The sequence below is a fragment of the Tamandua tetradactyla genome, chromosome 4 (assembly GCF_023851605.1).
Source record: "Tamandua tetradactyla isolate mTamTet1 chromosome 4, mTamTet1.pri, whole genome shotgun sequence".
In the NCBI taxonomy this organism is placed as follows: domain Eukaryota; kingdom Metazoa; phylum Chordata; class Mammalia; order Pilosa; family Myrmecophagidae; genus Tamandua; species Tamandua tetradactyla.
In genome coordinates, this window is record NC_135330.1 from 3396870 (window position 1) to 3409411 (window position 12542).

Genomic DNA, 12542 nt, shown 5'->3' on the forward strand with positions numbered 1-12542 from the left:
TGCGCCTGCGCCGTGCCGGGGCCTTCCGCGGGCACCCTGCGAGCCTCTCCTGCGCCTGCGCCGCGCCGGGGCCTTCCTCGGGCGTCCTGCGGTCCCTCTCCTGCGCCTGCGTCGCGCCGGGGCCTTCCGCGGGCTCCGAGCCGGGAAGATGGCGGCCACGGGCTTGGCGCGGACGCTGCGGCGGGCGCACCCTGCACTGCCGCTGAGAGGAGGAGTCGGGGAACTGCTCCAGCCGCGACCGGGAGCGGGCACCCCCGGCCCGGAGTGCAGCTTCAGCCTGTCTCACGGCCTGGTGAGGGCAGGGTGGGCGTTGGAGGAGCCCTGGACCTGGCGCGCTGTTTAAACCCAGGATTGGGGGTGGAGGGTGCCGCGTTGAGACTCGTTGGGCCCCGCCCGGGGCTGGCGGGCTTCCCTGGAGGTACTGGCGGCCGCGTGCGGGGCGGGGATGTGTCTGCGGAGATCCGTTCACTCGCCTCCCGGCCGCCAGGGCACGGTCATCGTGGAGCGCTGGTGGCAGGTGCCGCTGGCCGGGGAAGGCCGGACGCCGCGGCTGCGCCGCAGACACCGCGTTTACAGGCTGCTGGAGGACACGAAACACCGGCCCAAGGACAACCTGGAGCTCCTCCTCACGCAGTCCGTGGATGGTAAGCCCCGGGCCCAGGCACGTCCCATCCCCGCCATCACCTTCTCCCTGCCCTCGTCCCTCCCCGGCTCGCCTTGTCTTTTCTACTTTGGGAAGTAACCAGCTCCGTATTTGGGGAGAGAGGGCTGTGATTGTGGCGGCCTCGTCCCGCGAGGAGACTCGGGACGTGACTGTGCGAGGAGAGGCCTGACAGCATGTGCCCGCGGATGCAGACGTGCTGAGGGAATGATGCATCTCGAAATCAGACCGTAACACTGTTTAGCGGTCTCTTAAATGATGTTTCTAGTGAACGTGAGTTAATGTTTCTTCTAGGGAGATAACGCACTGTGAGAGAATTAAGAGATGCTGCTTTCTTTGATCGTCTCCGTTTCTTCAGGAGCTCCTACACGGTTTTCCTGATCCAGTGTCTCTGTTGTTCCTACCCGCAGAGCTCGGAATCCGGGGTGACTTGGTCTCAGTGAAGAAATCTGTGGGCCGTAATCAGCTCCTGTCTCAAGGACTGGCTGTATATGCATCCCCAGAAAACAAGAAGCTGTTTGAAGAGGAGAAACTGGTGAGCGCAAAGGAAAGGCAGAACAGCTTGGAGGAGTAAGACTTTAAGGCTTTGTAGAGCACCTTCATTCCCAGAAGGAGAGGATTGCTTGCTTGAGATCGACATTTAATTTGAAGATGAAGTAGGGACTAGAACAGGAATTCAGAAGCCCAGCTCTCATGCCCAGTCGTAAGAGTTTGATATTACTTGTTATGGGCTTTCTTTTCTTTTATTGTTTTTCATCTTTAACTTTCTTTTCAAGCTGAGACAAGAAGGAAAATTAGAGAAGCTCCAGACCAAGGCAGGTGAGGCGGTGAGTAGAACGTAGACTTTTCTGGTCACCTACAGGAGTCGCGGACATCGTCCTGAAATTTCCTGATCGCAGACATAAGGGTGGGAGAAGTGTTGTGGCCACTGTAAGTGGTATGGAGACCTCTTCGCAGGTCTTGACCTGCTAAGGAAGACCCCATCCTGGGCACAGGGTTACTGATGGAAAAACAGTCAGTGAGAGCTCTGCCCTCAGGATATTTACAGACAGTTTAGAGAGAACTTAGACACGAGAGAAAGTGATCTGTAAACTCAAGGCAATAAGTTATGAGGGTGATGTGGACCAAAATGGATTGAGTCAGTGGGGAGGGCTTTGTGGGGCAAATGGGATTGAATTAGGCCTAGGATTAGTCGGCTTTGGATAAGCGAGAAGGTCAAGGATGGTGTTGTTAAGGGAGGAAAAGTTTAAGTAGAAATTTAAGGCATGTTTTAGCATAGAAAATTAGTTTAGCTAAAAAAGAAATTATATAGTGTAATGTTAGAAGCATGGCTAGTGTGGAGATTAGGGCCAGAATTATGAAATATCTTGGATAATGGACTGATATATCTATACTTCATTGTGTAAGTAGAGAGGAACCATTAATGAGGTGGGAGTGGGATTGCAGGACCAAAAGTATTGGGTTAAAACTGTTCTTGAAAGTCATTCCATCCTTAGATAAGCCAGTGGCCCCATTGACGGGCCTAACTTTGACATGTCCCATTTTTCCCTGCTTAGGAGCAACCAGATATGAGACATCCCCCTGCAAAGTCTTACTAAAACATCTTCCCACTATCTTAGCCTTGAGACAGTAAAAATGTTTTACCCTTCCCATTTAGCCTACCCTATTTTGGCTGTGAGGCAAAAATTGTGATTTTTTTGAGCTCTCAGACCTTGCCTCTCTTAGTAACCTGTTTCCTCTCCTTGGATTTGAACTCTAACCCAACTCCTATTTATAATTCCTCTCAGACAGTGAAATTTTTAAGAACCTGTCACCTGGAGGTGGGAATGAAGAAGAACGTCAAATGGGAGCTAAATCCTGAAATAGTTGCCCGCCACTTCCTCAGGAATGTGAGTGATCACCAAATATCACTGCACCCCTAAGGGTATATCTAAGGATCAGTCCCTTTTTTAGGAAAGGAGTTATGGAAAATTCTGGCTGGAGTTATCAAAAATGTTCTTGGTTTGCAGGAGTATGGGAGGGAAATGACTAAAGACTAAGAGTAGTCACTTAGAATTTGAAGACTGAAAGGAAAGAATGGTGATTTCCTTCATTTTCCCTCTAGTTAGAGAAAAGCTGTGGAAATGTGAGTCACTGGAGAATTTATTAGTTTTATGGATGAAGTTATTTTGGACTTAGGAACTGAATTTCTTTGCCATCTCCTTTGGAGGTCTTTGTCAGCCCAACAGTCAGCCAGAATAAATTCCCTTGTTTAATTCACCCTGTACAGGAAATTCGAGAATCCACTTTATGAGGTTGTGTAAAATGGAAGCCATTAAACAGTTCATTTCTGTTGTGATCTGTTTCAGCTTGGTGTTGTGGTAGCACCACATGCATTAAAGTTACCAGAAGAGTCTATCACACAGTGGGGCGAGTACTGGTGTGAGGTGACGGTGAGTGTTTCACTACTACCTGTTTTTCTGATGGGTGAAAAGCCAAAGTAGAAAGCTGGGGTTGGCGGTGGTCGCTCTCTCATCTGCCCAGTTGAGCTCTGAGGATTCTTCTTGTTTTGTCTACAGGTAAATGGACTTGACACTGTGAGGGTACCTCTGTCTGTGGTGAACTTTGAGAGGCCTAAGACCAAAAGATATAAGTATTGGTTAGCTCAGAAAGCTGCCAAAAGAATGGCCCCCACCAGCTCTTAGAAGCTCTGAGTCTTCCCTCCCTCCAAGGCAGCCAGATGCCTTTGAGACCCCAGTGTTCTCCAAAGCAGAGTCAGAGAAGCAGTGGAGCAGAGATGGGCCAGCACCCTGATCTTACTCTCAGCTCTGACTGGACGTTCCATACATGGAATTTTAGAGAACACATGAGATTGAACTGCATGTCCGTGTTGAGTTCTCCATGTTGCCAGCTCAGTCTTGAACTGTCGTCACATCCCTCCTTATTGGGGCAGTCCTGCTGAAGAAGTATCAGGCTATAAATTTGAAAAGCTGGAAGCTAATGGACTGGGACAGTCCAGGTCCCATCTAGCCTCTTTCCTCCTCCCTCGGAGAAGGAGACAGTAAGAAAGAGCTAGCTGCTGTGTTTACTGCTTAGAACCTTACTCATCCTCGTCACCCAGAAGAGCATTTGTATCAAAGAACAAATAAAAAGGTGTGTCCTTTGAGTAACCACTCTGGATTTTATTTCTCTAAGGAGATCTGAATGTGGCCTAAGAGTAATTGTTGGGAAAAATGAAGCTACATGTGAGTGAAACTTAAAAAGGGAACTTCTATTTTGTTTCTTGACCTAGACTTCTGAAATTCTGAAAAAAAAAAAAGATACCTTGGTTTTCAGATGAAAGTTAAGATGTGAGGCTAGTCATGTAATCTGGAGTAGGTGCCTCAAAGGGAGGTAAAGGAAGTGTGGATAGTTCTGTATGGTTTTAGGGTCCATTAGTGGAAAAAAGACCAGCCGTTGACAGATGGATTGTGCTAAGGTCACTCAAATATGTGAGGTCATGTTTAGGCAGGGTAAAGGTGGGATGCTTTACTCCTTTGCTGTCCTTACCAGGAACTCGGAGTTGGGTTTCTATTATCCTATTTGAGCTCCACTACCACTCCCAGAGCCAATTAAGCACTTACACTTTTATCCATGTGAGCCACCCCAGCAAATGAGAGGTTTGTCATTTTCAGTAGTTCGCAGTGCTGACTATTCCCTACCTCATACTTCCTAGAGTGTTATAATTCGGGTCTGGCCCTGGTACTATTGAAACTTGCCATTGCAGTGATCCTGATCCCTTCTGTCCTTGAAATGGAAAGTTCACCACAACATCTCCCCATTCCCCTGTCATCAAAAAGCACTCTGAAATTCATCAAAAAGCAAGACATTCCACACAGGGCTAATTTAAAAAAATGTTAAGTACTTGTCACAAGCTGAGCTCCTAGTGAAATACACCGAGATAGAGATTTGCTTGCAGCAAGTTTATTGGGAGAAGTCTTCAGGATCAGCATCTGTGGGACAGTGAATGCAGTATTATCGTGTAAAGAGAAAAAGTGAACTGATGCAGTCTCGATGAAGGCCTCAAGCCGGTCCTGCAAGAAACTCAGGCTGGGAAAGCTCCACAGAGATGTGGCCTGTTAGAGGTAACCAAGCCAGACCTGAATACTCCGCCTTGGGCAGGGAGGTGGTGTGATTTTGGTACAGAGTGGTTATCTTCAGCCAAATGCAGTTCCCAGAGAACAGATGAAAAAAGTTGCCAAGGTCCTCATCAACTGGCCAAGCCATTTACTATTTCCTAGGAGTCATTATATGTATTCATCCTTTGAGAAGGTGCACTCCCTGGAACTGCCCATTGAGAAGCCTTCCTCTCACTGCTGTCTTAGTGGGCCTATAGTGTAGCTACAGGCACTATTTTCAGCTTATTTCCACCTCTGTTAGTCTATACGTTAACCCAACAGCGTTTTTCCTCTGATCTGCTCAGTCTCGAGCACTGACCTCGGGCTGGCTGATGGTGAGCTTTGGCCCTTGGCTTTTCTGTCACCTGGCAATGTGCTTGGCTGCATCTTCTTGGATGCAGATTCCCTTGATTGCAGGGAATCTTGAATTGCAGATTCCCTCAACTTGAGTTTCTTACTCCTTCCGGTGGCTTTCTGTCTGAATTTCATTTTGCTTATAAAAGACTCCAGTAATATGGATTGAAGCCCAACCTGAGTCCATCAGGCCACACCTTAACCGAAGTGACATCAGGAGATCCTGTTTAAATGGAACCGTGTTCACAGGGCCAGGGCTTGAGACCCCAGACATGCCTTTTATGGCAGACATCATTCCGTTTTAATATCCCATTCTAGAATCTGCTTCCTCAGCACATAGGCATTGACTGTCGCCAGGTTGGGGTCCATGGAAAATATACCAAGAGATGGAGATTTCAGTACCAGGAGTTTGTTAAAGGTGTTTCAAGATCAACATCTGTGAGGAACTGAAGTTTGCAGTGTTGTTAGAAGGAACTTTGGGGCTTGGCGGCGCTGCAGAAGTGTCCCCATTGAGACTAGAAGACCAGATTCATACTCCACAGTAACCAGCAGTTAGATGCAGGCTGTCCCAGGATGGAGGTAGGACCTTCGATGACTTTTCGGTCAAGGAAAATTCTTACAGGAGAACTCAGTAAGACTGTCACCCAGGGCCATGGTGGCTTAGCAGGCTGATTTCTTGCATGCCATGCCAGAAACCTGGGTTCAATTCCTGGTGCCTGCCCATGCAAAAACAAAAAAACTGTTGGCCACCAAAATTTCCAGCAGCATGTGTGATGTATGTGGGGCAGTAAGTGCTTCAGTCCTGAGGGGATATCTGGAAGGCACACATTTCTGTCTATTGTGGTACTTTTAAATATGAGAAGTGGGATACATTTTAAAAGAAGAAAAAAAACATTCTAAACAACTTCTCTCTTACTTTGTTGTGTGGCATCTCACAATCTTGTTACTTCACTGTTAGAAGGGTTATCGGCTGAGAAAAAGATCACGCAATGGTATATTCCAAAGTCAACTAGACATTCCGTTTGGATTTTATTGTAGCTTAATCCTAACCCTGCCATGGTCTGTTGAACGTATGTAACCAAGAATGTACTGGAGAGAATTGTGGAAAGATGACAGAGTAGGGAGCTCTAGGACTTAGTCCTTCACTAAAACAATAGTTAAACAAGCAGGAGCTGTTTGAAACAACTCATTTGAAACTCCAGAAACCAGGAGAACACTAACAATCAGAGAAGAACAAGAGGAGGAGGCTGATAGATTATAAAAAAGGGAACAGATTACCGTCTGCATGCCGTGGCTACTGGCACCCATCCCCCCGCTCTCACGGCAGGCCACTGTGGAGTCTAGCCCCTAGCTAGCTGATGGTGACCAAAAGGGATGTAAAAATTCTCTTCCCCAAGAACAGGGATAGGCATGGCTGATCATTGATGGTGGCTTTTGATTAGCAAATTCATATTGCTGGGGGACCTGCTTTGAGGGCAACTGTTGTTTCACCCCACCTTGGACAAAGGTGGGGGCAGCCATTGTTTCAACCTGCTGCACACAAGCTTGGCACTGGAAACTTAAAGATACTGCCTTTCCTCGGGGCTGTGGGGGACAATTAGCTGAAAGGATGCATTTTCTGGGCAGGCCAGAAAAGCTCACCTTTGGGGAGCCAATGGAGAGGCCCTTGGTGCCTTTCCTGAACCCCTCTACAGGGTACTTTGGAGCCAGTCTGCACCCCCTTCATGGGTCTCTGGCCCTTTTCTAGCTGGGAAAGACTGACTTAGAAAAGAACTCTGTTGCACCTTCCTCTTAAGAATTTGCTCTCCAGGCAAAAGAGTCTTGAGAAAACAAAAGGAGTGTAAAAACTTAGAGGCAGACTGTCCGGAACAAAGGGCTACCTGCTTTAAACACCCCAGAGAGGGAAATCTGTCTCCTGGGAAACAGAGGACAACCAAACTCCAGTAAACAGGGGAACTACAAAACAACTAACAAGCAAAAGTCTAGGTGAAGACTGAGGCCAGAAAGAGAAAACCCTACACACCGTATTCACCTTGGACAGGCGTTCCTGTTGAGAGGGCTGACCTCAAGAAAATCTCTATCACCAACTGGTTACAAAACCATCTCAGGGAATATATCACAGAGTCAGCATTTTAAAAATTAAAATGTGCAATATACAACAAAAGAGTGCAGAAGACGGACAGAAACAGGAAGTGACGGCCCAGCCAATGGAAGAGGATAAAAAGCCAGGCAACACCAACGAAGAGCATGGACACACTGAACAAAGCCTTTTAAAAATGGTCTTAAGAATGCTCAAGGAGATTAAGCAAAGTACCAAGAAAAGTTAAAGGATATCTGGAAAACGAAGAATGGACAATATGAGAAACTTAGTAAAAAAAATAGAAACGCTTAGAAGAAGCCAAACCGAACCATTGGATTTGAAGACCACCATGTCTGAAATGAAAAATGCCCAGGAGGGTTTCAAGAGCAGATTCTTCACTGACAGAAGAATCAGTGAACTTGAAGACAAAACACTTGAAATGAGTTAGGCTGAAAAGCAGAAAGAAAAAAGAAATATAAGAAGCAAAATTAGCCTGAGACGCCTCTGGTACATCATCATCATATGCATTGTGGGAGTCCCAGAAGGAAAAGAGAGTCAAAGGGGAAGAAGGGTTATTCAAAGAAATAATGAAAGAGGACATCCCAATCCTAACAAAAGATGTGAGTAAAACACATCAGAGAAACCCAGAGAATACCAAACAGGATAAATATGAAGAAAAATACGCCCCACTGTATATTGATCAGACTATTGAATCCAAAGGACCATGAGAGTTCTGAAAGCTTCAAGAGAAAAGCAACATGTTACCTACAAAGGAGTGTGAACGTGATTCCTCACCAGAAACCACGGAGGCAGGAAGGCAGTGGCTGAAATACTTGAGGTGCTGTAAGAAAACAACTGCTAGCCAAGAACTTTATATCTGGCAAGACTTCTTTCAAAAATGAGGGAAAGAATAAGATATTCTCAGATAAACAAAAGCTGAGAGAGTTCATTACCACTGGACCTGCCCACAAGCAGTGCTAAAAGGAGTTCTTCAGACAGAAAGGAAAAGACACTAAATGGTAGGTCAAAGTGGCATAAAGGAATAAAGACCAGCAGTAAAGGTAACCATTTGGGTAATTATAAAGGCCCAATTTGTAGTATATTGTTTGATATGTAACTCCACTTTCTACTTTCTAAATGTGCTAAATTGGAAATGCATAAAAAGTAATGATAAATCTATGGTTTGTGACATACAATATACGAAGATGTGATAAAAGTACAAAAAAATGGGAAGGGGACAGTGGGATATAGGAAATGTATATGTACGTGTTATTGAAGTTAAGTTGGTTATCAAATCAAATATGATTGTTGTATATTAGGAATGTTAAATTTTAAGCCGTGGTAACCACAAAGAAAATAGGTGACAAATATATCCAGATATAAATGAGAAGGCACTCCCTGTATAATACAATGCAAGCAATCAAATATATATAAAAGTAGGCATTAATAGAAGTGAGGGACAAAATAGGCATAAGACTTACAAAGACTAAACAGTAAAGTGGCAGAAGAAAATCCTTCATCATCAGTTGTGACTTTAAATGTAAATGGATTAATATATAGGATTCCGCAAGGGTTCCATGCACTGGAGTAACTTTCCAGAAACCTACAATCTCCAGATGGGTCCCTATCCAGGTAAATCCTGGAACCTGGCCCCAGCCTCTCCAGAGCATTAGATAGTTCCATCTCCCTACCCCATATTAGTGACACATCCTTCCAATAGGAAAAATTTAGAATCACCATAGCCCAGACACCCCTAAAGAGAGGGATGGAAAGATCAAAGGTGATGGTGGAGTTATACAGAGTAGATAGGATTTAACAAATGAATATGAATGTGGAATCATTAAATTGATAACTCTTTTAATCTCCAGTATTTTAGAGCTGCTAGAAGTAAAATTGTGGTCTAGTTTGTTCTGCCTCAAGGAAGCTGCCCCCCTTCTATGCGGTCACTCTGAGCTAGCACTCCCACCTGGGATCAGACCACAGCTTTCTCGGCCGCACCCTTTGCTTCCTGCTGCTTCCAAACCATGGATCCTGGCAAAGTGAGCGAGCTTCGGGCCTTCATGAAAATGTGTAAGCAGGATCCGAGCGTTCTGCACACCGGGGAAATGCGCTTCCTGAGGGAGTGGGTGGAGAGTTGAATGTGGCAATGCTGACCTTCAGAACTGCAGAACTCCTGTTCTGAGTCTTAGGTGTCACACAGGTACCCAAAGTTCCAGGGAAATACCAGGTTATACATTTATAGTACAGCCTCTCAAAATCTAGAAATAACAGTTACCACTTGATACGAAAAATGACTGCTATAAGAGCTTACAGGGGTCAAGATGGCAGTTTAACAACATGCGCGTTTTAGTTTGTCCTCCAGAACAACTACTAAATAACCAGAAACAGTACAGAACAGCTCCTGGAGCCACATCAGTGACCGGACACACAGTGTACCCCAGTCTGGACCACCTGGACCAGCTGCAAGCCCCCCCAGAACTGTGAGTTCCCAAAGCTATGGCAGCCAGCACCCCTCCCCCACAGGCCGCTTCCCAGAGGGGAAAGGAAAGGACTTTACCAGCAGCAGGGACTGGGCACAATCAAACGCCAATTGTGGAACTAATTAACAAATTCTGACTATTAAAAATAGGCCCCCAGCTTAGGTGAACCTGATCAAAGCATAGGTTGCTCATTTTTGCCCCGGCCCCAAGGGGGCAGGACTGACAGAAAAAGAGGGGAAAAAAAAAAAAGAAGGAAACAGGTTTTTGTGGCTGTGTATCTACAAAGGCTTGACTGCCTCTGGATACAGCGGCAGGAATTTTCAGGCTGCAACTGCCTCAGGCATAGGCAGAAGTGAGCTCTTTTGGGGGCTTGTCTGGAGCCTGTGCCTTCCCAGGGGAGGGGTGAAGCCCAACTCAGGTGGAGTCCCTCCCTCAAGGAATTCAGACACCAGGGCTTGGCAATTTGAAGCTATTAAAACCAGCCTACAACCTCTCCTCCGTCTCCACCATGCCCCCAGCAGGGAGAGTCTGCCAAAGTTAAAGGTACCACATCATCTTATGCTGGTGGGACCTGCAGTCAGACAAGCACCACACACAGGGCAGGATAAGAAAAACAGAGTCCAGAGACTTCACAAGAAAGTCTTTCAACCTGCTGGGTCTCACCCTCAGGGAAAACGGACACAGGTGACTGTTTCCTCCTGATAGGAGGCCAGTTTGGCCTGGGAAAATCTGGCTGGGGTCTATAATATCTGAGTAGACCTTCCTAAGTGTGTGGTGGGGAAGGCACCACACAAGCAGGGCAAGAAACAAAAAAAACAAGAACTGAAAATTTCTCCTCTGTTAAACAAAACTTAAGCTAAAGGTCCAGATAAAGCTGAATGGAATGTCAAAGAACAGATAGACAACAAATTCATCCAGCAAGAAAACCCTAGATAAAAGAAGTGAAAGCAATCTCCAGAATAAACTAATTAAGGTAATTAAATGCCTAGACGCCAGCAAAAAATAACAAATCACACTAGGAAAATGGAAGATATGGCTCAGTCAAAGGAACAAACCAACAATTCAAATGACATACAGGAGCTGAAACAATTAATTCAGAATATACGAACAGACATGGAAAACCTCATCAAAAACCAAATCAGTCAATTGATGGAGGATATAAAGAAGGCAAGGAAAGAACAAAAAGAAGAAACTGAAAGTCTGAAAAAACAAATCACAGAACTTATGGGAATGAAAGACACAGTAGAAGAGATGAAAAAAACAATAGAAACCTACAATGGTAGATTTCGAGAGACAGAACATAGGATTTGTGAACTGGAGGACGGAACATCTGAAATCCGACAAGAAACAGAAACTATAGGAAAAAAAATGGAAAAATATGAGCAGGGACTCAGGGAATTGAAAGACACTATGAAGCGCACAAATATACGTGTTGTGGGTGTTCCAGAAGGAGAAGAGAAGGGGAAAGGAGGAGAAAAACTAATGGAGGAAATTATCACTGAAAATTTCCCAACTCTTATGAAAGACTTAAAATTACACATCCAAGAAGTGCAGGGTACCCCAAAGAGAATAGATCCAAATAGACATACACCAAGACATTTAATAATCAGAATGTCAGAGGTCAAAGAGAAAGAGAGGATCTTGAAAGCAGGAAGAGAAAAGCAATCCATCACATACAAGGGAAGCCCAATAAGACTATGCGCAGATCTGTCAGCAGAAACCATGGAGGCGAGAAGACAGTGGGATAATATATTTAATTAATTAAAACAGAAAAACTGCCAACCAAGAATTCTATATCCAGCAAAATTGTCCTTCAAAAATGAGGGCGAAATTAAAACATTTTCAGACAAAAAATCACTGAGAGAATTTGTGACCAAGAGACCAGCTCTGCAAGAAATACTAAAGGGAACACTAGAGACAGATACGAAGACAGAAGAGAGAGGTGTGGAGAAGAATGTAGAAAGGAAGCCTATGAGTAAAGGTAAAAAGAAGGAAAATTAGATATGACATATAAAATCCAGAAGGCAAAATAGTAGAAGAAAGTACTACCCATACAATAATAACACTGAATGTTAATGGATTAAACTCTCCAATCAAAAGACATAGTCTGGCAGAATGGATTAAAAAACAGGACCCATCTATATGCTATCTCTACTCAGAGGACACGAGGCCAAGGACACAAATGGACATTTACACACCAATGTTTATAGCAGCATTACTAACAATTACGAAGAGATAGAAACAGCCAAAATGTCCATCAACTGACAGTTGACTAAACAAACTGTGACATTTACATAAGATGGAATATTATGCAGCTGTAAGACAGAATAAAGTTATGAAATATGTAACAACATGAATGGACCTTAAGGACATTATGCTGAGTGTGATTAGCCAGAAACAAAAGGACAAATACTGGATGGTCTCACTGATAGGAACTGACATTAGTGAATAAACTTGGAATATTTCCTTGGTAACAGAGACCATCAGGGGATAGAAAGAGGGTAAGATATTGGGTAATTGGAGCTGAAGGGATACAGATTGTGCAACAGGACTGAATATAAAAACTCAGAATGGACAGCACAATACTACCTAACTGTAATGTAATTATGTTAAAACACTGAATGAAACTGCATATGAGAATGATAGAGGGAGGAGGGCCAGGGCATAAATGAAATCACAAAGAAAGATAGATGATAAAGATTGAGATGGTGTAATCTAAGAATGCCTAGAGTGTAAAATGATAGTGATTAAATATACAAATTTAAAAATGTTTTTGAATGAGGAAGAACAAAAGAATGTCATTACTTTACTGCAGTGTGCTGAGAATAGAT

The 12542-nt window shown here is 44.6% G+C and overlaps 1 protein-coding gene across 1 annotated transcript; it reads left to right on the forward strand.

Moving 5' to 3' along the window:
- Positions 1–106: 106 nt before the first annotated feature.
- Positions 107–3810, forward strand: MRPL9 (mitochondrial ribosomal protein L9). Its single transcript, XM_077155998.1, has 7 exons — positions 107–292; positions 488–644; positions 1072–1196; positions 1438–1488; positions 2449–2550; positions 3010–3093; positions 3220–3810. Exons 1-7 carry the CDS (start codon positions 149–151, stop codon positions 3343–3345), a joined length of 789 nt encoding a protein of 262 aa, XP_077012113.1. The 5' UTR covers positions 107–148; the 3' UTR covers positions 3346–3810.
- Positions 3811–12542: the final 8732 nt, after the last annotated feature.